Genomic DNA, 27941 nt, shown 5'->3' with positions numbered 1-27941 from the left:
GAGCGGCTGGGCCCATGAGCCATGGCCGCTGAGCCTGTGCTCTGCGGCAGGGGAGGCCACAACAGTGGGAGGCCTGCATACCGCAAAAAAAAAAAAAAAAAAAGTAGGAAAAAGCCAAATGGACCAAAAGGAATATGTGTTTTAGTAAAAATGGGAAGCAGATATATTTTTGTTGAGATGAAAAATACCCCTACTAGAAATCCATACACTGAAGATGTCTGTTGTAATAATACAACCTGAATGACCATTCTGAAATATACCTGGCCTAATTCTCTCACTCACAATACCCGCCGGCTCCGCAGGCATCTCCTCTTTCTCAACAAATAACAAGTGGATGCCATGACGATCTTGTTTTCTCTACTTTTCCAGTTGGATTTTATCTCTTAGACCGTGCAACAAAGTAGGAACACATGGCCTTTGTCTGTCTGTACATTCAAACATCTATTTAAGGAAATAACTCATTGGTGATTCAATTTAGATATTTTTATTCTTATTCTATATCTACATAGATTGCATCTAAGTACTGAGGGTTTGTATTTTTGTCTTAAATGCTATATTTCCTCTGTCTGAATTAAGACTGATAAAACTGATAAGACTGATAAGACTAATAAGGCTAAGTTGAAATGAACACAACTACATCAGAATAAATCAGCACACAATTTTCTGGGTTAGATTTCAGGTATCGTAGCTCCTTTTCTACAACTGGCAAGTGCATCACGAGAGATAGTATCTGTCATAAAATCTCCCTACCATTCCCCCCCACCCCCAAGCAGATCTGAACATTAAAGAAAGAGCTTTCAGATATTCAATAGGGACTTTATGTTTGCTTCAACAGTTTAGAAACCCCTTCCAGTGGTTTCTTTTGGGATTTGATAACAACACTGTCTCTCTGGTGTTTGTTATCTTCCAGGTTAGCATTTCAATTCACTTTGGAGGAAGCTGGAAGTTCGGAAGTGTTATATATCTACCACATTTCCATTGATTTTTGGACAATTTATATTCCAGAAGCCACTGATAGCTTACTTAAAGCAGATCCCAAGACAGAGCTTTTCTTTTTAGTTTCACAGAGAGAATTTTCTAATACTCTGCAGACCGCTTGAATAGACCAGAGCTGTGAACAAATTCAGATAATATCTCTCCCACTCCAAGCCTCCCTAAGCTGCGGGGAGACTTTATGAAATAATATGCCGGGAACATTTTTTACGGACACCATTTTCTGGCAACAGAGCAGATTTGAGAGGGAGCAGCTGTTGATGTCTGATCTCCAGGCTTATTACATGAGGACCTGGAACCCAAGAGATCGTGAGGTGAATACTGAATGAGCACATCAGTAGAGAGATAAACACGTCTCCTCTCCCTACTGGTCCAGTCTGAAATATCTTCTTTTTTGTTTATCTCTCAATGTCAGAGATCATTTGGCTGCAACACATTCATGCAAAATCCTTCCCTTTCTTCAAAGACTAAATATTAGAAAAAGGCTAGGCAGCACAGACAAGAAGGTTAACACTTATTTTCAAGATTGGTTAAAACTCGAATCCCCAGTTGCTGTGTGTCTCTGCCCACCCACTTCCAACACTTCCCTTGTGATAATACAGAGGAAGGGGATCTATAAAATTCCATGTCATGACAGCCATTTAAGGAATAAATGACATAGAGATAGGAGGCCTTTAATTGTGAAAAGCAGAGCACATTTTAAGAGTTCTACCAAGACATCTCCTGCCTAAAGGGACACAGCTGAGTGGGACATGGCCATGCATGGGACTACTCCACAACGGTATAAAGTATGAATTTTTGAATAAGAGTATTAAGAAAAACAGATTTAGCATCCCACCCTTCTCCCCCAGTACAGTTGTCTCCAGATGCACTGGCCTCTGTGGTGGTACCTGAACAAAGCAAGCATGATATTTTTATTTTCTGTTAGAGAGAAAGAGGACTCTTTTTGTCCTTTGCTTGAATTTTGGAGGCCACACGGACCTCTGAGTTTTGCGGTCAGCGGTATTCATGGTGATTTTGGTTACGTGTGGGTTTAATCCTGTGAACAGAAATGAAATCAGGGTCATGCTGCAAAGCAGAATCCTTCAATTAACATCATGAACATTACTGGGTAATGCAATTTTGAGTGAGTTTGTGGATTTTTTGTTAAATGCATCCGTGTTTAAATGAAAATTAGTCTTCCTAGGAAACGATAAGTTCTCTTATCTAAATTCTTAATAATGAAAGTCACAAATGTTCTAATAATGTACACAGCAAGTGGAAGTTTGAAGATACCCATAAAGATAATACTTTATGAGAAAATCAAAGGAACAACAAGAACGAAGTGCCAAATTTCCCTTGCCAGGCTATCAGGAAAGCAGGTGTTTACTGGAAGAGAGTGAGCTGCTAAATCAGACTCAGATTTAAATCTGTTGACAAATCATTTACCTTCTCAGCTTCAATTTTATCATTGGTAAAATAAGGATGACAATTACTATCTGTCAAGTTTGTTATAAGGAAGAAATAAGGAAATGTATATAAAGGGATAGTAACATATAAATATAGTAACTCAAAAAAAAAAAAAAATCAATGTCAATCCCCTGGCCTTTTTTTCTTTCCACTCATTTGGAGTTTTTGAAATTCAATTTAAAGAAAAAAAGTGAAAGAAATTACTGCTTGGACATCAGTTTTTTGTTTTGGCTGTGCCACACAGCATGTAGGATCTTAGTTCCCCCACCAGGGATTGAACCCACACCCCCTGCAGGGGAAGCGTGGAGTCTTAACCACTGGACCGCCAGGGAAGTCCCAAGTTTTACTTTTAATACATTTTATGTGGTCTACTTGTATCAATGAGAATAAGGTATTTATTTGGGAGTGAAGGTATGAAAATTAAGGGGAGAAAATGATGTGCAAACAATAACTGTTGTAATTATAAAAATTTTATTTCACTCTTACTTTAATTAAATCTTCATAAGCACCATGTCATGAACTGGCAATCTAGAAAGAGGATACTGGAATGCTTTAGTCAATAACAAACTGCAAGCTGATGATATGAAGTTACAGCTACACGGAGCATGTGTACAAGACCACATTTAGAAAGGTTCACTTGAGAATCCCACGATGATGCACAAAACAGGATTCTGGCATCGATTTGTTCACACTTCCTACGCTCAGAACCCAAAGAAACACTGGTTCACCTTGACAGTTTACAGTTTGCTAACACTTGACCTTGAAAGCATAAAAGTTGCCATCTTGATTTCTTGACCAGTGCTTGGTCATAGGCTGAAAAGACCAATTCCTTTAAAATTTAAATTCTGCTTAAAGGTTATGTTCAACATTATGCAAGTCATCAGCAAGGCCTTTGAATGTGTGCAGTTCTCATATATGATCACCAAACCATTACTGACCTAAGGAAATTGTGGAAAATTATATTTTCAGCAAAATGCTTAAATTTGGTCCTACATTAAAAGACCCAATTGCCAAGGTGTTTTACATAAATTTAATTCACAAGCATGTACACAAGAGATTCACTATAAAGAACATTGCTTCCTGGTTTATGAATAAAAAGTTTATCCTCTACTTACACTAAACATACAAAAAATAATCTACAAAAATTGTTTACAGTTGATTTTAGTGAAAGAAAAAGCTTTCTTCAGAAAAAAAAAATGATTGTGTGGTGGTAGTAGTTTAGCCATCAAAAAAGGAATGTAAGTAACCAATAAATATAATGTGCTTTCTCCATATAGACATATTTACACTTGAGTCTTTGGCTTATGTTGTTTTCTAAAAAGAACTTTAAATGATCCAGCCATCATTGCACATTAAAGGAAAATAAGCCAGTTATATATATTTATATATTTATATAGAGATCTGCTACACTTGAAACATATTAAAAAATGAATTTTCCTATGAATTTGCACAGTTTTTCTTTCTTCTTCCTTGAAAGATTTAACATCTTTTATCTAAAAAAGGGAGAAAAATGCCACATAGAAAGTATTAATTCATGCAACACGTGGTGGCTGCTCTACCAAAGCAGGAGAGAAAAGGCTGCATGTTCACTGGACAAACACTGAGAAGTTCTCATTTGAATCTGCTTCTTATTAAATAAAATTTATGTGGCACGAAATGTTGATGCTTTCATACAGTAATAGAAACTGAGTCCTTTTTATTAAGATACACAACTTCATAAGAAAAATACTTTTACCTCTCAAATGTAAAAGCCTCCCACCCCCCACATTAAAATCTATCTGCACAGGTGTGACACGTACAACAGCTGCTGGCTCAACAGATGAATGGGCTCTGCTTGGATGCACTTTGAAGTCTCCCCCCAACTAAGATGACTCCAGGTACTCCAAAGCTACGTCGTAGCAGAAACGGTACTGCTCCTGAAAGATGTTAAAACAAAAGGGTGGAGCAAAGTTAAGAAAAAGGAGAAGAATGGAGAATAAGAGTTATCAAATGAATACTTGCATTCAATTTAGATTTTTCAAGAATTACAGATTTTTTTTCTATATACAAGTTTAGCATCTAGGCATGCATATTTTACATTTGAGTCTAATGATTGCTGTTTAAGAAAAAGGAACTTGATGTAAAAAGATATGTTGTCTTTGCCTCATATTTTATATCAAATTACAAAAATCTTCAGTATTAGCTGATTATAATAGTAATACCTGATCAGTACAGAAAAATTTTCAAGTATAGAAAAAGATAATCAGAAAAAGTTTCTATAAATCTGTTATCAGAAACAACTGTTTAAAATACTACCTTAGTGTTAATTCAGTCCATTTTTATGCATGGCTGAAATAATAATTACTTTAGAATAAATATTAATTGCTTATCTATGTTTGGGGATATAACTTTATATTTTATTTTCTGTTGTTTAGCATTGTTATGTATCCTTTTCTTATGTTATTTAACACCTCTGTTAATACTTCATAAAAGTCTAATATGTGGATTGACTGTAATATTGCATTTATTTTTTATTTACTATAAATAATCCTAGAGTGAACATGCAAATATTTTTCTCCTCACTTCAGATATTTTCCTTAGTGTTATTTTAAAAAGCCAGTCATTTCAGACTGCCACTCAACAAGTCCAAATTCTTAATTTCTTCTTCCAATTTTATTGAGATATAATTGACATACAGCACTGTATGTTTAAGGTGTACGGCATAACGATTTGACTTACATACGTGAACATCCAAATTCTCAATTTTTTTTTTTTTTTTTTTGCGGTATGCGGGCCTCTCACTGCTGTGGCCTCTCCCGTTGCGGAGCACAGGTTCCGGACTCGCAGGCCCAGCGGCCACGGCTCACGGGCCCAGCCGCTCCGCGGCATGCGGGATCCTCCCGGACTGGGGCACGAACCCGTGTGCCCTGCATCGGCAGGCGGACTCTCAACCACTGCACCACCAGGGAAGCTCCAAATTCTTAATTTTTGACACAGTTTTTGGTCTATCAGAGAATTTAAGTAAATTTTTCAAAAATGGTTAGTGGTCCTTAAATTTTTTTGAGCTTACTTTTACCAGAAAAATTTATTTCTTCTGCCTTTATTTAAGACAACTTGGTTAACAAAAATTTTTGAGTTAAAACTGCCTTTCCCCTCAGTCCATCTGTGTGTCGCTCCATTATGAAGAATTCAGAAAAATTCAGACTGCATTACAAATTATTACTTGCAATATGTATTAAAATCTTCCCGATTCAGTCCAAGTGGGTAAAATTCAGGCTGAATTAGAGAACAATCTAAAACACATATTATTTCTAAAGAGAACTTCCAGGTGTCTCCAGCAATAAATGAGGGAAATAAAAACTTTCCCCAACAGGTCTTTATCAATCCTACCCTAATTATCAAGTAGCTGTGATTTAAATTAGCCTACCACTGTGGCAAGTGCATCTCAAGAACCAAAAAGTGCTTGGGAACTGTTACATCTCTTTGATCAGTCTCTAGCAATTTGGTTTACTCTCTAAATTTTCTTACCAAACTCGTCAGTTCAATTCAACAGCACACTGAACTAATCATTAACCTTGATTACAACACAAATTGGGTGTTTAGTCAGGATTCATGGGACATGAATGTAAAGGTAAATAGTAACTCTTAAGAAGGTTCTAGAATGGCAGAGTTTAATCATAGACTTTTTTTTTTTTTTAAGGAACAGTGAGAAATCAGAGTTAAACTTGGAAGTATGATTTGAACGCTGCGGCCAGAAGTGATCTTATTGATGATTTTGGAAGACTTGATCTGAGAGATAGAGGCAGAGTTTACATTAAAAACTCTTCAGACAGCAGAGAGTTTAAAGACCTAACCATTACCTGCCCATTTTGTAAAAAGACCTCAGAGTTCTACCTCAAAATTCCCTCAAATCTATACCCCCCTTCCTCCAGCTCCATTGCCAACACCCCAGTCAAAGCCAATATCATCTTATTGGGACAACAGCAATACCTAAGTTATAAGCTGGAGTAGAGGGGCTTTGAGGACTTGTAGAAGGGGAAGAAGTCTGTGACCGTTCTTCAAAGTGAAACGGTATAAATGTAACTCTTCAGATTTTGTCTCAGGAAGCAGTGCACCTCTTGTGTGAACAATCCATGAGCAGGAAGTGGTGAAAATACTTTAAAGGTTTATTGAATTGCTCACTTTTGTTATCTGATCATCTTGATAAATGTAGGGCAAGCAACAATGATGTCTTGGTTTTCCTGGTTTACTTTTCTGTAAGCATAAACTACACAGCTGCCCCTGACCTTATCCTGCCATGCACATATGTGTAACCCACAGCCATCACTTTAGAAGTCGAATGTGCTAGAGAAGTTTAACTTTCTTCCTCTGCATACAGCTTCAACCAGACGAGCTCCTACATACACCTACCTCCCTGCTCTTATTTTGTAATCTGTGTTGTGATTTAGTGAGCCCTGGCTAATTCAAATAACATCACATGAACTCCGTTCTAAAATTGGTCAAGCTGAAAACTGTCAAAGGCGATAGTTTAAAAAATTATAATTTGACCAGCAATGAAGAATTATAGATAATGACTAAAATAAATTTCATTTGCCCTTTAAAAACTCTGCGTGTCTAAAGTGCTAGATGCAGGGCTTCCCTGGTGGCACGGTGGTTGAGAATCTGCCTGCCAATGAAGGGGACACGGGTTTGATCCCTGGCCCGGGAGGATCCCATATGCCGTGGAGCAACTAAGCCCATGCACCACAACGACTGAGCCTGTGCTCTAGAGCCTGCGAGCCACAACTACTGAGCCCGCATGCTGCAGCTACAAAAGCCCGCATGCCTAGAATCTGTGCTCCGCAACAAGAGAAACCATCGCAATGAGAAGCCCACGCACTGTGATGAAGAATAGCTCCCACTTGAGGCAACTAGAGAAAGCCCGTGCGCAGCAACAAAGACCCAACACAGCCAAAAATAAATTAAAAAAACAAAGAAACAAACAAAAAAAACTGATATAAAAAGTGCTAGATGCAACCTATGAGTATATCCCTCAAAATGTTTTACCAGTTAATATTGTTTGAGAAATAAAAATAAACAAGAATAAAACCTAGATAGCAGGATTTTCTTATTATAGAACCATTTAACAAATTTTACTGTAGCAAATATTTATTGCTCAAAAGAAACGAACAAAAATCCTACACATTTCCCAAGTTAAATGAAAGTAGTTTTCTTCATCATTAGCAGCTTAGGCAATATGTGATTACGTTTATGTGGGTAAAGAGGGATACTTGGCAGTTCATCAATTAGGCAGGAAAGTCCCCACAAAGACACATTTATACATATGATTCACTATGCGTGTATCAAGTCAAATCAACAAGTAGGTATATGATTGACTAATCTCTACCCTCCCTTCTGCGTACAAGACTGTGACTCACCGGGGCTTCCACCATGTTTGGCTTGCTGTTCCTTAGCGTCTTGACCGCATGGAACACATCGACAACATTTTGCCGTTTCACCATTTCAACAACGATGCCTATAGCACAGAACATGCCACTTCGCCCACCACCATTTCTAAAAGCAAAGAAAGCAAAGGCATTTTAGATCGAAGCTTTTGGTGACCACAGGTCACACAATCATGTTTGGGAAAAGAAAACATTATCTTTTAAATTTTTTCCCTTTGTGTTTTAATTTTGCTTCACATGTGTGCATGTATGTGTAGAGAGCAGAAAGGAAAGATACTTGAGGATGACATTAACTTAGTAGCTTATACTTAGGGACATGTTACAGGCATAGGTGGCTGCAACCTAGATACTTTGAGATTTTGATAGATTTGTACACAGTGTAAATCAGAAAAGTTATTCAGAGTAGTGTTCAAAAGAGTTTAAACTATATAATAACTATACGATAATCAATTTAGAAAATACAAAAGTTGAAGTTAGTAGTGAATTATAGAATCAAGAAACAGGAAGATTGTTTCAAAAGAATGTCTAGTCAAGGTCTGTAATATGGGAGTCGGTTACTCTTTAACATAGACGTGAAGGCTAATAAGGAAATGAGCACCAAGGCCCCCCCACATGGCCAAGCCAAGCCGCCGCACTCACAGGCAGTGGATGATCGTTCGGCCCTCCCCGTCCTCGCATTCCTCCTGCCATTTTTCCACCTGCAGTATCAGCTTCAAAAATGACCGTTTGGAGCCAGGCACTTCTCGATGAGAAGCCCACCCTAGATACTGAAACTGCTGTACCATCAGATAACCTTCCTGTGGCTGCAGAGGGAAAAGTATTTTTATGTAAATAAGTTGGGGCTAGAATTTTTACTAAAAAGTAAAAGGTTCATATCAATTTACACCATGACATAAATGACACTGACAATGGATTGAATCTAGCTGATGCAAGTCCAAAATATGTACATACCAGTGCAGAAACATTCTAAGTTACATGAGAATTATCAGTTATACAAAATTCTCCCTCATGCTCCATATCCAATAATCAATTCCTATGTTTATACTTCGTAAATAACTTTCAAATTCACCTCCTCTTTATTGCCACTGACATCATTGCACTCTCAATCACAAATCATAATAATCACTTCTTAGTTGATCTCCCTGAAGAAACTTCGATCTCCTTTCAAACCATTCTTACCGAAGGCATCATGATTATTTTTAAATGCAAATATGATCTTGTCACTTCCTGATTTAATGGCTTCCAAATGATCTTAGCATAAAACCCAAATTTGCTGCCATGGCTTAAAAATACCTATATGATAAGGCTCCACCTCTTTCTCTAACTTCACTTTATTCGAACAACCTATTCAAGTTCTAGACACATTGGCCTTCTCTTAATCTATTTATCAAGTCATTTCTTGCCTTGAGAACTTTGCACATACTCTCCCCTTCGCCTTGAACATCTCCTTCTTGCTTGCTTTTCTCAGTCCCAAACAGAGTGATCAACTTGTCTTGGGTTCGCCTTGGACTTGTCTGGTTTTTGCACTAAAATTCATGTGTTCTAGGAAACCTCCCTGTCCTGTGTAAACCAAAGTAGCTGGATGTCCCATGCCCAAAGAGCTCCTACACATTTTTTCAAATTTTGACTTAAATATCACTAACTCAAAGAAGTCTTCTCTGATCACCCAGCTATGTCAGATCACCCAAATCCTCTGTATTTTGTACTTTTTCTCTGTAAAATTTCATTTATTTGTAAATGATTATAGAAGTTGTTTAATGTTTGTCTTCCCTGATAAAATACAAATTCTTTAAGGACAAGAAAATCTTTTTCCCTTAAAATCTCTACCCCTAGAACCTAGCAAAATACTCTCCAAAGAACAGTACTGTTGAATAAATGCATCAAGACCGTAAACCTTCATATGAAAATGTAAGGAAGAATTTGTAATGCACAAGTGAGCCATATCATAAGGCATCAGATCTGAAGCTTCACATGGCAAGGGCTCATGCATCTTTTGGTAGGACAAGGAACTATCTAGTATAACACCCAACCTCTAGTTGGCGCATACTAAATATTTGGTGAGGTGAATGATATTAAATAATGAGAATGGGAACAGGAAGAAAAATCACGCACTAATAAGGACCAGAATACCAAATACAGAGGACGATAAATATGCTGACCAAAAAAAAATGTAACGCAAATTTCAGTTCCTGTTCCTAGAATATTTGTCATATAAACATATTTGAAACATGTATGTTTCAAATAAACATATAAAGCTCAATTAACAGACAGGTCTTACTTTCTTAGTTTAGCAGCTACAGTTTCTCAGCTAAAATATTACTAGAACCATAATGTAACAGATGTGCAGACATAATGAGATTCCTTTAAATTAACATCTAAGATATGCATGAATATTATGACATGATTGAAGTTATCCTCTTTTTCTCCACTGAAATGAGCAATAGAATTGGATATGAATTTCTTCTCTACTTATACACATATAGACATTAAGCAGAAACACATATAGCCATTTTGATGTGAGAAACACTGAAACATGACAATTCTAATCACACACTTAAAACAAGACATATACATAGAACTGCTGCTCTAAAAGAGAGTAACCTAGCTCTTTAAAAAGACCATAATTCCATGGAAGTTACTACTGTTTTCTTTTCAAATTCTGCTTGCTATGTGGTTACATAATATAAACAGCTTTTATTAGTACTTTTTGGTTTTTTGAAGGAGAGACCCCACACAATTTGTCACTGAAGGCAAAACACATGAAGCGTCAAGGAAAGAAAGACTTCTGAAGGACACGGTTCCTACTTAGCTGCTGGGAAAAGGCACAGTGGTAGCAGCACTGGATCTAGCTATAGATTTGGGCAAAGCCAGATGCTGGGACATTTAGAAAGATGAAATCGTAGATGAGCTGTAGGAGCAGAATCAGTGATGGCTGTGATTTATCTTTTCCTTCATGCCTGGGGCCCTCTCTTATAAGCAGAACTGGAATAGTGACATGGAACCCTTCTATAATGGCTAGTCCGACATATCACTTCCTCCTGTCATCAGTATTATATTCTTATTTTTCAATTGCATGCCTCTTCTGGGTTGGACTATCAATGCTAATAAAACATGCAGTCAACCTCGAGATAAGTCTACTTATACTCAGGGGCCAGGCACAGACAATCAAACTCACTTGAACCTAGGAATCTGAATTTAGATTTCCATATAGAATACAATAGGCTAGTAACTGACCAGGAAACCTAGCTTCCAGCATTTCTGCTTTCCTGTTTTTAGAATGCATTTTTATTCTAGTGCTAAGGCATAAGATGAGTACTAGCTTTGGGAATGATTATATAATGCTTATTAGCTTATTAATTTTACTCTCTTTTGTCTGAATGGAAATATACCCCATCATGATTATGGTCAGCTGGTTCTGGATCAGCTCAGTTAAAATCATTAATGACTTACTCTTGTTAGATTGCATATCCTAAAAATCCGGTTTATCACATCACAGTCCATTGAACAAGACATACATTCCACTTGGATAGGGCCATATCGTAGCATCCCTTCTTCTGGCCAGTACTGAGGGCAGCCCTAGACGACGAATGTTTTGGAAAAAAAAAAAAAAAAATGAGCATTATTTTTTCTAAATAGGGTAGTATAAAGCAGATTTTACCATTTTATTACTACCTTATTAAGTTGTGCGTAAGTACACAAAAGCAACCTATAACCATTAACCTGGGACAAGTCGACTTCATTTAACATCACAATGGAGGTACAGCCATAATCATACACTAATCTCCAGAAGTCTTTCACAGTGTTTGGCAGAGGGTACTGTGTGACGATGAAAGCAGCTGGTTGCCTGTAGCTCTGTGAAAAAACAAGGGAGATGGGGGAACATAAGAACTTCAAATGAATAATTAGTTGTACAAACAGATTCAGCACACTTCAGTGTAGGGCCAGTAAGACACAACAGCTTCATATGGAGATGGAGCCAGCCTGCTGCTTAAGCCATGGAATAACAGATTTGGACCACTGCAGTATACTGCAACTAGTAATCAGTCAATCTGTTGTATGACTTTGATGCCTCAGCAGTAATTGAAGCCAAGAATTTGTTTTATTTTGTTGATAAAAGTAAATATAGTACAAATACCAAAAGAAAAAAAAAAAAAAGAAAAGAAAACATCTTGAGGCTAACATCCTTCGTGAGGTACCTGTTGGGCTGTTTCAGTCTTCCAAAGTCTACGAGGTTAAAGGCATAAAATTCCCTGGCATGTGTGTGTGTCTCCGTGTATCTATCTATGTCTATCTGCTATCAGCTGTGAATGGAACTGTTTGGCTCTCCTCTACTCCAAATAAGAAAAACCACATGTGCCTCAAACTCGTGTGCTTTCACATTATATCGACATTATCAACACATCTTGTAGGCAATCCACTTTCCATAGTTTTCTGGGCATTTCTAATGTATATCAATGATCAGAATGATGGTTTCAATCATTTAAGATTTTTCAAGTGCCAAAGAGTAAAACCAATGCATTTCCTGGGCCCACATAAGAGGGAATGTCTCCTTGTTTACCAAATGCCCCTTGACTGGGACACAGAGCATTATCTCTTTCCAGAAGGAGAGGATAGGCTCATCTGGCCAATCTGTCATTCTACAGACTAATGATCTGCACTAAAAATGAAATATATATTTCTATGAACTAAACTAATGATTTGTAAAAATATAACTAGACAGTTGCCTGAGATGGATTTCTTTAATGCTGATAAAAATTGTCAGTGATCTCCTAACTCATTTGTATCATACTACTCTTTAAGTCCTTCAAGTGTCTTAAACCAGTGTAGAAATTGACCTTTAAACTTCATAGATCCTATCACCATTTGGGAAATGCTGCTAACCATAGCGTTTCACTCCATGGAAGACTTCAGGATAAATCTGAGGAGATAGTAATTCACCGGCTGCTTCTACTTGACCTTAAGACCTTACAAAGTCACACCACAGTTGGGGTGAGTACCCTCCTAAAGAGGGTATGAAAGCTCATGGGAAAGGATCAGAAGAAAGAAGTAAGCTTCCCTTCCAATTAAACGTCTGCTCCATGGGAAAGTAAGTCAAAGAAGGCTAAAAGCCTTTTATTCCTTTTTTGAGTCACAGGGGAGGGGAGGTTCCTTCCTCTCTAAGTGCAAGAGCACATCTAAGGCTTTGAAATCACAGGATCCTTGGCCTTACCTCCTAATTCTTCACAGGCATGGCACAGGGTATATGACCCTTACGATGGGGGTAGAGGGCAAAGGAAAGTGGGGAGTGTTGACCAGTGAGCCCACTCTTATTAGCCAAACCGAACCGAAATTTCTGAAGCCCTAACCACACTACTAAATCCACAGGGCAGTTTCAACTACAAAATATATCTGTGTTGAATCACAGGGAATTAAACAGAGAATAAGAACAGGCAGAATACAAGCTTCAGTCTTCATATTGACTAGAAAACAATCTGAAAATGAGGAAAAAATTTGAAAGAAATGCTAAAGACAAAAAATGCCTCATCAATATTCTTTCCTAATATTTTCTTTTTCCCTTTTTCACACGGCCTTTTTTCATCCAAATCCAAACTGGCTCAGAAACAAAAAGTTCTGTGTGTTTTCTCTGTATTTAGTATGTTTGCCTTTCCAGACAATTAAAGTTGGAAGAAAAAGTACAATGAGGATCCAATGTGATTTCAGGGGATATGAGTAATGACTAGGCAAGACTCTGGTCACAGCAGGAGTGGTATCTTTCTACTTGAGCTTGCCTTTAAACTATTCTGCGCTGTAGAATAAAAAAGATCAAAGCAACTGGGTGAAAGTTAGAATTGGAATGTGGGCTTTTCTAAGTCTTACTATCAGAAGCTAATTTTGGAAACACAATAGGCGCAATTACTTAGAAAGCTTCATTATTAGTCACCAAGGAGTGAACCCTGACTTCTGATTTCTCCTTACTACAGTTCCATAGCCTAAAGGGCAAAAACTAGAGATGCTTATGAATGAAGGTGATAAACTAAAAGGATTCTGAACTTGAAACCCTTCTTACTTCTTCCCAAGGTAAGCAAAACAAGGTGGCCAAAGAGTAATTTAAAATTCTCTTTCTGTATTGTTCTGTCTATGGGACGCTAACACGCTGAGTACATGCTCTACCGTCTACAGTGTGAAGATTGGGGTGGGGTAAGAGAGTTCCTTCATTATGATCGATGTGTTAACATGATATCTTCCATGCCTCCCTTAGTTATTTATATCTAGTCTCTATTAATTAATAGCCAATGCAACAAGTTAGCTATAAATTACTGGAACACTAAATGTCAGAGATAAAAATTTCCAGACTAACACAATTTCAGTAGAATATGGCATCCTGTGTTTTTAAAACTTCGAAATAGATAAGCATGATTCTCTTTCCTGAAAATAATTAGGATAAAAACTATCACCTGTAGATATTTCTTGTACAGAAATTTTATAATAATTGACAACCAAGTGCCAAACTTACAGTCAAATCTAAAATTTATAGTGCCTAAGAATCATTGTAAGGGAAATTCAAAATCATTCTCCAAAAAAATGCGTATTTCAATGAAAGTTTCCAATTTTCCTTTTTAGGCCATTTAAATTTTCTTGAAAAGAGAACTAGCCAGTGTTCATCAATTTTGCAGCTTTTCATGACACTTTACACTAACAAAGAGAGCAGTCTCTTACGTCCATAAGAGCAGCATTGATGTAGTTACTACTCTCCCCATCAATTGTAATTAAAAAAGGCAGACATCTGTCAGGTGGCAGCATGTCCATGAAACGGTTCTTGTCATGGTTCCTTGGCAGGCAAGCTATACTGCAGTCCTCAGCTTGTAGTCGAGGGGTGACTGAATTCAAGGTCTGAAAAGAAAAGGGAACCCAGGTTAAAAGACAGTGACCCATTTAATAGCATAACACTGATCTATCAAGCATTTAGGAGGCCAAGTAGAAAGTGAAGGATTTGTGCAAGCCAATGGCATTTGCCACGATGACACGCTGATAGACTTTGTAGTTAAGGCTAATGAAGCCAGAGAAGTGACAAAGAAACAATACACACATTGTACAATGGGCCTCTTCTTAAAAGGGAAAGGGATGCTAAACAACACAGCAACCTGCAAAATGTATTGCCTAACCAAAGAAAATGCAATCAAAGTGGCCCATGATGATGACCCATCATAAAGTTATCATTTGTAATAACATTTTAATGTGCCATGTTTGAAGACATGCTATTGCATGTTGGAAAGAGCACTGGGCAAAGAATCAAAGTATTAGGTTTCTAGAGTTATTCTTGACTTCACAGTCACATAGCTTTAGGGGTGTTTTAAGGGCAATGAAAACATTGGGGATTATTGAGAGACGATATTTAGCACAAACTCTAGCTATTATTATTAATGTTCTTGATCTCACGTTGTGAGTAACACAGAAGGTTAAAACCCGTAAGACTGCATTTGGAAAAAGGTTTTAAACACACCCAGATTACCACTAAATTTGACTTTTATGATACCTTTTCCCACACTTTTCCCTGAGTCTGAACTCATCTGCCCTTCAAGATACAGCAGATATGAGCTCATTAACACAAAAGTGACTCCATAATACGTATAATGAAAGAGACAGGTATTATATTATACTTAAAATAGGGTCAAAGGTTATAAATTTGACTTGAAAGATGTTTCTTAGAAGAATTAAGACTGCCCAGAATAAATTGTAATAAGTTGTTCATAAAAGAGGCTGTAGAAATAGTTAATACCTGGAATTCATCTTTGAGATGTGAAGAGTTTGTCTGGGAGTCTATTCTAATCATATCAAAATATGCAGCTTTAAATTCACAGACAGGTATGGCAGTTTCTCCACATAAGCAGGCTTCTAAAATGGCATCATGAATAAAAATGTACTGTTCCTATCAAAAGAAAGAAAAATTTCATAATATTTAATATAAATGTTCTTTCATCAAAGAAGTTTTTCTATATGACTTGATGAACTAATATCGATTCTATGTGAAAAACACCTAGTATTTAGTTTGATAAATATTGGAAAGCAAACAACAAAAAAAGGCCACTAGAGGTTAATCAGCAATCAACACACCTCTGTCTGGACCATATTGATACGACGAGATCTTAAGGCTTTGACACAGTTGTAGATGTCAACAACACCCTCTCTTTCAGCCATGTCCAGCATGATGTCAATCACAATGTAACAACCAGTTCGTCCAGCACCAGCACTGAAAAATAAACAGATTTAAAGAACTGCAGGAAGCATGTCTATGAAAATGGAAAGATCCTTCTGATTTTCAAATAAGTGGAATCAAACTGATTTAACAAAGTATAAGACATAATTTGTACTTACTGTGTAAATGCTTATTAATGAACAAATAACTTCATGTAGAGTATCTACTTTGGTGTAAACTGAGGATTGGAACAAATGAAAAGATACAAGCTTTGCAAATCAAACTGTGTTTTGAAAATAAGGTATATATGTCACTCAAGTTCCATAGCTCTCTTACAGTCTTCACTTTACATAAATTTCAAGCTCGTAGAATTGATCAAGGGGTGGATTCGTGCTTTAAACTTTCACCTGAGACTGAGAGACTCACACTCACGTGGTTGTGGGCACTCGGGCAAAATGCAGGAATGCTGTCTTAGTCAGACAGACTCTTGTCAAGGCAAAAGAACATTGATTCCAAAACCTTTAAATGGAAAATCTGAGGAGTCACAATTCAGGGGAAGTGTTAATAGTGAGGGTGGGGAAGAAAATGGCGGTTATCAATGGGGAGGAGACCAACAGTAGAAAGAATATTTGAATGGTGATACAAAGAGAAAATGAAAACGAATTGTGAGGTATGAAATATAATTCTTAACAGGTCACAAAGATGCCACTATCTTACTGTATTTAATTCAGTAGTTGAATCATAATTCACTGTTGATTATTTTACCCACTGGAAATATTTCTACAAATATTTCTCCTATCATATATAGAAGTCAATGGAGCAAACAAGATACAGTTGGGATTTTTACAGGAAATTCACTTTGTAGTTAGCTTCCTCTTTTCCATAAATTCAGATACCCAAGTGTAAGTAGAAAATGACACTTCTGCTTCAAGAGAGTATCTGAGAATCTTGGAGCACTTCTGAAGCAAGCCATTCATAGGAAAGTAAACCTCTATGATAAGTCAGGACACCCCATAATTGAAAACCCATTTATCTCATTTTCTAAATGCATAGATAGACTATTAACATTATTTCTTTGTTGTCCAGATTTGGTCATTTCTCTTAAACTTACTGTTATTTAAGAAATTTAAGTAAAAGGTATTGTGGCTATCTCTATTTCTTTTTTTTGCCTACCATCTTCTCAATCACTGTTCCCAGGGTTTGAGACAAGAAAGTAATTGAAGAGTATATCAGATTTCTTGAGGAGGATTGAACAGATTTTTTTTTGCAAGGTACACAGTATCTGATCCTAATGGGACGCCTTACTTTTATTGTATTCTTTGTGCTTTATTTTCCCCCTTTTATACATGGTCATGTAAATACTGAATAGTCTGGATTTTCAGAAAGAAAAAAAATGCTTAAGCACAACCTATTATGTAGCTTGGAAGGGACAGTATTTGAGAATAGTGTGCCACATTTAGGAAAAGCTTCCAGATTCAGTACATATTTTTCTGTTCATATCTCAAAATGAGGCCATGTAATTTGCTTTTAGTGTCTCTGAATGCTTGTTTTAAGAGAAGTTTCTAATCAGAAGAACGTCTGGATAATCAGATTTTTCTGGCGTATATTTGCTGGATTTTACTGATGTAGTCCTCAAGGTTCTCTGATGGATGGCTTTTAAAAAAGAAAATTGTGAAGTAGCTGTTTTACAGCACAAATTCTTGCAATTTAAACCATTTAATAACTTTGTATGCCTCAAATTTCGTTTTTTTTTATTCTTAGAAGCTTTATTCATACTAACCAAAAATTGGCACCAAAGCCAATATTCATCAACAGGAAAATGGATAAACAAATTGCGATCTATGTCATAAAATAGAATATTATTTAGCAGTAAAAGGAAATAAACTACTGATAAAAGCAACACACTGGATGAATCTCGAAAACATTAAGTTGATCAAAAGAAGTCAGACGCAAAGAAGACATAAGTATGATTCTATATATGTGAAGTTCAAGGCCTGGCAAAGCAAATCTGTGGTGATAGAAATCAGAATAATGGTTGCCTCTGTGTGGGAAGGACAATAAACTGGAAAGGGTATGAGAAAACTTTTAGCAATGATGGAATTATTATCTTCCCCCGCCCCCGCTCCACACACTGTATTTTATTTTTACCAAATTTAGTTTTAAAAGCTGGGATTCTATTGGGAATTTACTAGATAGGCAAGAAATCTCTATCTTTACCTACCATTCCAAAATATAATATGGGATTTGCAAAAGTGATTTAAAAAAACAAACAAACCACAACACGCACACAGATGTTGCCACTAAAAGGCAGAGAGTTTCTACACTCGCAATTATAGACAGTACTACACACATTATGATGAATATATTTATTTCTGAAGTTTCTATTTTATATCTTCCTTAGAGTTAACTGTTATTTTAGTACTGTTTTACCTTATCTGTAATACATGAAAGCTGAAACCTTGTAAGCCAGCGGTCCCCAACCTTTTTGGCACCAGAGACCGGTTTTGTGGAAAACAATTTTTCCACAGCCCCCGGGGGGGTGGGTAGGGGAATGGTTCAGGCAGTAACGCCAGCGCTCGGGAGCACTGGGGAGTGGGAGATGAAGCTTCGCTCACTTTCTCTCTCTCTCTCTCTCTCTCTCCTCTCTCTCTCTCTCTCTCTCTCTCCCCTCACCTCTTTGCCCTACTGGCCCAGGGGGGTGGGGACGCCTGTTGTCAGTATGCATTAGTTTTTGTGCTTACAAGCCTTGTCTGGATATTTTTAAAAAGCTGACTGCACACAGTCAATGCCATTTGGACTACCACTTACCTGCAATGCACAACGATGGGGCCAGCGCTGGGAGGGTTGGAGAACTTGACCCGCCGGATAAAGGAAAGAAGGCCTGTAGCATGGTAGGGTACTCCATGGTCAGGCCAGCCGGTGAAATGGAACTGTTTAACTTCACGCATCTCACTGTAGCCCCTCTGTGCAAACATGTAAAGAAGTGCTTTCAAAAGGACCAAAATAGAGCCATTAAAGACAACCACGAGTACTAGACCTGACAATGAAAAAAATCAGAAATTTACCAAAGACCATGCTTTTTCTGAAAAAGGATGCTGACATGGCCTAGGAGCTTACCTTAATTGTCAGACAACTGCCAAAGAAAGAAAATTAGAAGTCTTGCTCAGTTCTATAAGTCTGGGTAAATTGTATTTACCTTGACAGTCTGTTCCTTACTTGGAATGACAACACATAAAATGATTAGGGGAAAAGGAAGAAATGGGAAGTTAAAATGCTGCCCTATTGACCCAATGCACTGAGTTCTCAAGTGGTGTATAAAAGCAACTTTCTACTTCTCACCTCACAAAGAGATTTTGATGCCTTGCTTATCCATGTTGAAAATAGTTTTGATGTATAGCATGTAGGGATTTTCCAGAACAGTACTACTCTAGATTGGTTTGTAAAAATATACAGACAGCTAAACTGTTCTTTGGGCAGACTATTTTTCTAAACTCTGTGAAAGAATTCAGCACACAGAGGATTATTTATGGCAACAAAAATACAAAATGAAAGAAGCAAAGCATCCATTGTCCTGTCTCTCTCCTGTTGGGTTAATTTAAGAGAACCCTTTCAATACACATTTCAAAGCTCTTCCCTTCCTTTTTGTTAAAAGAAGCCTGTACATTGTAGTAGCAGTGCTTGGAGAATATAGATGAAATGCTGCATAATTTATTTTTAAGAATCCACATTTGTAGCCCCCCAAACCCCACTATGATCCATATATTTCCAACTCTACTGTGAGATCTGTGAATCTCAGTTTCACTTGTTCCTCAGAAAAGGTGGGAAAATTGCATGAAATAAATGAACTAAATTGAGAAAGTTTATCTTTAGATTCCATCTTTTTTTTTTTTTGCGGTACACGGGCCTCTCACTGTTGTGGCCTCTCCCATTGCAGAGCACAGGCTCCGGACGCTCAGGCTCAGCGGCCATGGCTCACGGGCCCAGCCACACCGCGGCATGTGGGATCCTTCCGGACCGGGGCACGAACCCGTGTCCCCTGCAACGGCAGGCAGACTCTCAACCACTGCGCCACCAGGGAAGCCCTAGATTCCATCTTAAACAGACTAATACCACCCAAACCTTGGAAGCCAGTGATCGTATCTTACAATTCTTTTTCTTTCCCGTTCCTAGTACAATACCATACACAAAGCAGGGTTCAACAAATAAGTATAATAGTGACAATGATAAACATCACCATGGAATTGTGTAAATAAAATCACTTTCTTAACTACTTTTCAAGTCAGCTCCACTGAGGAAGGCCATACATTATTCAAAGATCTGACTTTAGACAATCACTTCATCTCCTCTGCATTGATCCTTTTGCTGGAGTTGCTGTATGGACCTCGCTCTTTTTAGAAAATTTTAGTATCTGGCAATGCATGTTCCCTTATTGTTCATTTTACTTAAATATTCCTGAGTAATTTTCAAATATGTGATGTTAAAAAAAAAAAATCACTCTTTTTCAGTGTTTTTTCTAAATAACAAGAAAATAAAATAAAAATAAAACCCCAATAATGTTACAATGTTAACAATGTTAGCAAGTCTCCTTATTTTTCTAATATAATTAGAGAATGCCTATAAATGTCTTTTAAATAAAATTAAGTGCATTACAATATCTATTAATAAAATCACATGGTTTTGCTCCTGTAATGCACTAAAATAATGAAATATCCTGCTAGATTTCCTACCACAGTTGTAAAATCCTTGTATTCTTAAAAAACAATCATGAAAGATCATGTTGCGATCTTTTCTTAATTCACTGCTGGATTCAAATTTTCAGCATGTTCTTGAATGAAGTTGGTCTCTAATGTATGTGTGTGTACATACTTGAGAAAGGGAGAGAGAGACTGAAAAAGAGAGAGAGACAGAGAGAAGAGCTTGAGAGAGTCCTATTTCTATGTGGTTCTGTTATCACAGTTATGCTAGCTTTTAAAATACATTTAGTTGGTTTTAATGATTTTCTATGGTCTAAATAGTTTGATTAACTTAGGCATTAGCTATTCATTAGTTATTCTTTAAAGGTTAAAGAAACCTCAATTATGAAACCATAATACAATTTTAATGGCAAATTTTAGCACTCATTCTATTTTCTTTTACTATCTGTTCAGATTCCTAACTCTCTTTGAGTCAAATTTTGGAAATTATTATTTCCTAGAATATTAGTGTACCTAGACTAAAATCTGCCTCCAAGTTCACACGTACTATTTTTTATAATTTTCCTAATAGCACTGTAACTGTAGTTATACACCTTTTGTGTTATCTAATGTTGCATATTTTGTTTTGATCGTTCTTCATTTGGAATTGACAAGTGGTTTAGTTACTTTATTCCTCTTTTCAAGGAAATAGCTCTTTGATTAAATTTATTCTTTTTTGTTTGTGTTTTGGTTTTATATTTAACTTTTCCTTTGTTTTATTGACTTTTTTTCTGATTTTCTAATTTTATGAATTTTCACAAGATTTTAGACTGCCTTTCAAAATAGAAATCATTTTTGAGTATATATTTTTCTCATAAGATAACTTGTGGAAAATTTTGACATGAAATTGTCAAAATCTGAAATAAATTACAATATAATTTTAGTTTTAAGGCTATAGTTCAAAGATTATTCAAAAGAGGCTTTGGTGATTTCTGAGCCTAATTTGGGGGATCATTGGTCAGTGATTTGTTTTTAGTTTCCATTGGATTTTGGAAACGTCTTGAATTTTCATTATATATTCAGATTTCCTTTATAACTAAGTACATGATTGAGTTGTTATAAAACTTTAATGAACTTACAAGAAGAATGTATACTCCAAATTCTCTCTTTCCATATAATGGGATCTAGCTATTCATTAAATCATGCTTGATGGTTCTTTTCTTGAAATCTCCTACATTTTGCTTATTTTTTCTACTTGATTTGTCTAAGAAATTTTCATACATACTTTATAGTTGTGATCATCATAATTATGTTGTTCTGTATGATGGTACTTTCCATTTAATATTTCCCCTAATTATTTTTTATGATGGTAAAATTACTTATAAATATCATTTGTAAAGAGTGGTATTTCCAGATCATAGATGTATAATTTAACTATCTATTGTGGACAGTTATGGTTATCTATAATTTTATATGACTATATATGAGTCATTGTATTTTTAATAAATTTTTTAGGACAGATTCATAGAAGGTAAGTTTCTTGGTCAAAGGACATCAATATTTTAAAGTTCTGTAGATACACTGCTTTACTGATTTACAGAGGGTTTATGTCAATTTAAGTACAATCAGCTACATATGAAAATATCTGTCTCACCATATCCTTAAAATCAATGAGGATTATAATTCTTTTTTAAAAAGGTCTGGCTGATTTGAAAGTACAAAATGGTATAGCATGAGGTTAAACATTTTCAATAGGCAGCTTAGCAGCTGCTTTTTTTTGGGGGGGATTCTATTGTTTCCTTTCTATTTATATTAACACTATGAATTAAGAATATTAAATAATCACAGATTTGTTTTGTTGCGTGTACATATTTTAATTAAAAATTTTTTGATACAGATAATTTTACACTTTTGTGTGGCCAAATTTATTAAACTTTTCTGCAACAATGTATGTTATTGCTCCTACGTCTTACTTCAGTCTACTTACACTGCCCACTCTGCTTCAGTCTTTCTGATCCTGTTAAAAAAAAGTCAGATCATGTTACTCCTGGGCTTAAACCCTCCAATGGCTGGCTACTTTTACCTTTAATACAAACTAAAATCATCATAGTAGCTCATAAGGGCTCACTTATCTGGCTCTGTTATTTCTCTGACTTTATCTCATATTTCTTTCCCCTTCACTTACCTATCTCTGAATACCCTAGACTCCTGGCTGTTTCTCATGGTGACAGGAATATCATGCCTTTAGGTCTCTGAAATGACTCTTCCCTCCATCAGGAATATTCTGCCTGGGACAACTTCCCTGGGATATAATCCTTCCCTGGGATATATAATAGTTGTATCACTCACTCCCTCATTTCCTTCAAGCCTTTACTTATGTTACTTTCTCAACAACTCCTTTCCTGAACATTCTGTTAAAACTGTAGGCCATTCCTTCCTCTACCTCAGCAATTTTCCCTACTTCCATTCCCAACATTATTTTTCCCCATGGTACTTTTCAAAATATATGGTGTATTTGTTTATTTGTTAATTTTTAATGTCTTTCTCCCCTCAACAGACTATAAGCTCCACAAGAGCAGGGATTTAATATGTGTCCCAAGATTTAGAAACATGCCCGGCACATGTTATGCTCTCAAATAAATATCTGTGGAATGAATGAATGAATAGATTTGATAGCATCATCAAGACAAATCTTAACATGGATTTTAAGAAAAAAAAAAAAAGTTTCAATATACATATTTTAGTAGAACTTTAGGGTACTTACCCTTTCCAGGGTGAATGTCCTGACTACATATTCAGCAAGTGGTTCCATTTCTACACAAGTTACTTTGAAGTCACCATAAACTTCAGTATCATCAGGCCAATACTTATAGCACTTAACCTAAACAACAAAAAGTATATATAGGTGAACCTGAGTATATAATACCCATTAACCAAGATGATTTAACTTCAGTGATAACTCTTCAGGTTACAATTAAAAGACAGTGTAAAAATCTACAAATGAGATAAAATAATCTGTTACACAATAAATAGAAAGATTTTGTGCAATTTCATAAAAACATACAAGCCTGATAATGCAATTAGATTCTAGTATAAAATCAACACTTATTTTATTTATTAAATAAGAAATAATTTCTCAGCAATCAAAGACTCACGTAGGAGCACTCACTTGTAATGGTATGCCTAAGAATTTTTTTTCAAACAATTGAATGATATTCTATTTTAAGTGTGTTATGTTTTGCTATTCAACTTACAGTCATATTCTGTGACACACAGATTTTTTTGTGCCTCTTACCCGGCCAACTTCAACTAAATTTGTAACCATCACAATGCAGGCAGACTGCTCTTGCCAGATCATTCTCCAGAAATCATATACTGTTTCATGAACTGGGCCTATAAAAAATTAATTTGAATATTATGTTATCAGAGAAATTTTGTAGTTATTAAGAAGTTTAGACAAGATAAAAAGCAATATAAACTAAATGACCCAAAGAAGAAAAATTAAAGGTGTAACACAAAATGTCACTGAAAGTACTTAAATTCAGTTCATATCTAAATTCACACTAAAGGCAAAAACATAGGCATGTACAAGTTTGTTTGTTTCAGTTTGCCTTCTATGTTTTCAAATTCAGAAGAAGAAATCATTAGTTTTTAGGGTACTTATATCTGTCTCTAAGTTACTTTAATGCATCTTCATGTACATGTCAAAATAGGAAGTCTTACACCACCATCAACCAAACAGCACATATTACCAATTAAATATACACACATCATTTATAGACAGTGCATGTTTAGGGGTTAATGAAGAACTATCATACATATAAGGACACATTCTAATCTTACAGTATCATCTCTGAACTGCAAAAGCAGCTACTGGGCTCTACTCTACCCTATACCATGAAACCAGAATATTATTCACCATGGATGATCTTTCTAACTTTAAAGAGTTTATAATTAAACTCAATTACACCAAAGATATGTGAAAAGCACTTAGAAAATGACCTCTGTCAAAAGAGCAAATTAACTTTTGTTTTACTTTCCTCTTTTATAAAATAAGATGTGCAGGTTTCTCTTCCGATGGTCAGTGGTCAGTTTGGGGAGATAACTAGAGTAGTTTTGGTGTTACTGTTAGTATACTTTTATTTCCCAGTGTGCCACTATAACAAGATTTCTTTACTGTCTTCTTATTTTCCACGAAGAATGAACTCGACTAAGTTCCCTTTAGCCCTTTGTTTTGTCTTAGTCTTGACTTTAAAACAATTGTTGCAAGACAGTCCAGTATTTCATTATAGGCAGTGTTGGTCTTGGGTACTATTACGTGCCAGGCCAACAGACTCTGTTGCAAGAAAATAGGTACCTTACACAAGATGAGATCTAACTTGCTTTCATCAAAAAATAAGTAATTTCTCTGCCCATCCCTGTTGACTAGTGCTCTGGGACATCAGGATACTAAGAACCAAATCTCAAAACTACCAGCAGCTTCGCGTTTACTTTTAATTAAAAAAATAAATCAAGGTTTAATTTATATACATTTTAAACAGAGAAAACAATTTGTATTATACAAATGAATAAAAAGCAGTGTTAAGCAGAAAATCTGATCTTTTTTTTTCAGTTAATTCAGATAAAATTACAAAAAAAAATCACATGGATGATTTAAGCAAGTTTGGTTACTCTATTACATTTAAAAAGGCAAAGTTTTACCTTGAGTTGCAATGTAGTGGCTTGGTCTCTGGTAGCCCTAAAATAGGAGCACAAATTGGTCATCATTTTATATCAGCGTCAGAAATAAGTGAATGAAGGCATAAAAAGATGAAGACAACCACCTGTTAAGATTAAGTTACAGTAAAAAGTCCAGAAATGAGTAGTGAACTCATAGTTCACTTCTCAAACCTAGGTTATCTGAAAGGTAAAAATAAAGCAAAAATTAAATATTTTAAGGGCTCTGATTAAAATATATGTTACATAATTGAGTTTTGTTTGCTAGGAAATAACTTCATAGATTTTGTTTGGTTTCACTAAAATGTTTATGCCTTCATGTTAATCTTTAGTCATTCATTCCTGGCAAAATTGTGTTCAAAAATATTAATTCTTATTTTGTCATCCAAAAGTACAACACACTGCATTACAAATAGACAACGACATATTAGAACCATAAAAAAATAACAGAACATTCCAATGTTAGAGCTGGACAACGCATGCGTGCATCAAGTCAAAGTCCTGCTGAGATTTTTTAGAGAATATTTCTGTTCTATAATATGTTCAGGAATCTGCCAAAACTATTTTGTGTGTGCTGATAATATTAATTTACACACACATAATTATAGGTACACACATATATAGGGAAAGAAATCTTTTAAAAAATGCATCTTATCCTGAACAAAAGGTTTAGTATTTTTTTCTTTCTTTTTTTAGTGTGCCTTTAGTTCTATGTGGTTAAGCACTTAATATTGTTTCAATAAAGAAATTATTCCAGATAAGGGATAAGTTGTTAGCTGCTTTCAACTGGTTTGAATTCCAAAAGACCGTGAATAGCAAAAATGTTAATGGTATAATAAGGTTAAGCTTTGACTTTGTTGTGTCTTGAGCAAAGGGCTTTAGTAAAAGCCTGAGTTAGCAGACCATCTGGTCCTAACCAAAATATCCATAAGACATTTGGTCCATGTCAAGGTTCTTGATATTTACAGGATCCCTTGGTTGTGTCCATAAGACACTTAGTCTATGCTGAAAGGTCCTTAAAATCTGGTTCTATCTAAAATGTACATGAGCTTACTAGGTCCATATGCCAAATGGTTTTGGATGGCACCAAATATCAAGGACTTTTGGCGTGGACCAAATGTCTCCATGGACATTTTGGATAGGACCAAATGTCCTGCCAGGGTCTTGGCAGAAAACCAAGGTTAAACTAAATAGGTAAGAACAAGTACAAATTTGTCAGAGAACTGCTGATATATTTATTCTAGAGAGTAGACTGTTAAGTTTAGTGTTCCATGTTGAGATGTCTGATAAATTTGAAATATTGAATGAGAGTAAAATGATGAGCAGAAATTTAACCAATATACTCAGAGACTATACTTAATAAAATTCATTCATCAAATATATAAATAATGACAATTCACAAAATAACAGTAAAACATGAGCTTAATAAATGTGATAAAATTATTTCCTATTTACAGAAATTAGAAAAAGTTGGGTCCTCATTTTCATATCTTTTATATATCTAAAAATGTATCATATATGCTGCAATACTTGATATTTCTACCTTTTGCCTTACAATTAATGCATATTTAGAATTAATTAATTTCAGCACACCTAGGTTTGGATTATTTTTTTTAAAAAATAGCTTAAGTTTAATGAGTGCTTAATATGTGCTAGGCATTGTGCTAAATGCTCAACATGAATTACTTCATTTAATTCTCACAACAAAATGATGAGGTTAGTGGTATTATTATTACCCCCACTGTAAAGATGAGGAAACTGAGGCACAGAGAGATGAATCAACATTCTCACAATTTCCAGTGTGATTTTGAACCAGGAAGTATGAACAGAGCCTGTCCTTCTTATATGTAATGTAATATATTGCCTCCTTAATATTTTATTTTATTTGATAATTACTTTCCATTAAATAAAGAATTTACATGTAGATATGTTTGTAACCAAAACTGAACAGCAGAATGTATGATCAAAACAAACTTTCATTTGTATGATTCAATATATATGTGTGATATGTGTATTTTACAAATGCAGTTTAGTAATTATTTTGCCTAAGGATTTTCAATACTTTACAAACCAATACCACACACCACAAAATAGTCTCCCTACCCATTTTTAACATCAGAAGTCAAATGTAAGAAAGTAAAATTTCAGAAACACTAATACACATCATACTATCCAGCTTCTCACATGTTTGGGGAAGGGTAAGGAATAAAAACCAGAAACAGAAACCATCAACAAATAAAACTCGAGTACATAATAAATTGTCAAAAGCTAAAAATGGTCCTGTTTTTCTAAACATAGAAAAGGGAAAGAGGTAAAGTAGATCTTTACACATGTAAAGGAGTTACAAAAAAATGAACATAGGTACACCGTATGAGGCTAATTAGGGGAAGCATGCAGAGATAGCTAGTAGTGAGCATTAGTAGTAACTGTAATTGAGCAGTTAACATCAAATATTTATGATAGGGTGCTGTTATTTACATATAGTGGTACTTACATCCCTGTACAGCCAAATCT

At 35.7% G+C, this 27941-nt stretch overlaps 1 protein-coding gene across 5 annotated transcripts in view; it reads right to left on the bottom strand.

The window, feature by feature from the left end:
- Window positions 1-2896: 2896 nt before the first annotated feature.
- Window positions 2897-27941, bottom strand: part of PTPRK (protein tyrosine phosphatase receptor type K) — a 576017-nt gene continuing 550972 nt past the window's right edge. For 4 of the 5 annotated variants that reach the window (XM_032651570.1, XM_032651571.1, XM_032651573.1 and 1 more), the window contains 12 exons: window positions 25413-25449; window positions 24007-24104; window positions 23476-23592; window positions 18847-19001; window positions 15957-16092; window positions 15622-15771; window positions 14562-14735; window positions 11586-11717; window positions 11316-11441; window positions 8505-8668; window positions 7839-7974; window positions 2897-4358 (listed from right to left, as the gene is read on the bottom strand). In XM_032651570.1, the coding sequence (XP_032507461.1) occupies window positions 4305-4358; window positions 7839-7974; window positions 8505-8668; window positions 11316-11441; window positions 11586-11717; window positions 14562-14735; window positions 15622-15771; window positions 15957-16092; window positions 18847-19001; window positions 23476-23592; window positions 24007-24104; window positions 25413-25449 (1479 nt within the window). In that variant the 3' untranslated portion in view covers window positions 2897-4304. Of the gene's footprint in view, window positions 4359-7838; window positions 7975-8504; window positions 8669-11315; window positions 11442-11537; window positions 11718-14561; window positions 14736-15621; window positions 15772-15956; window positions 16093-18846; window positions 19002-23475; window positions 23593-24006; window positions 24105-25412; window positions 25450-27941 lie in introns of all 5 variants that reach the window. The other variant, XM_032651569.1, reaches the window with a different exon arrangement.

Source organism: Phocoena sinus, chromosome 12, assembly GCF_008692025.1.
Source record: "Phocoena sinus isolate mPhoSin1 chromosome 12, mPhoSin1.pri, whole genome shotgun sequence".
NCBI lineage: Eukaryota > Metazoa > Chordata > Mammalia > Artiodactyla > Phocoenidae > Phocoena > Phocoena sinus.
The sequence above is the reverse complement of the archived record's forward strand: the minus strand, read 5'-3'. Positions and strand labels throughout refer to the sequence as shown.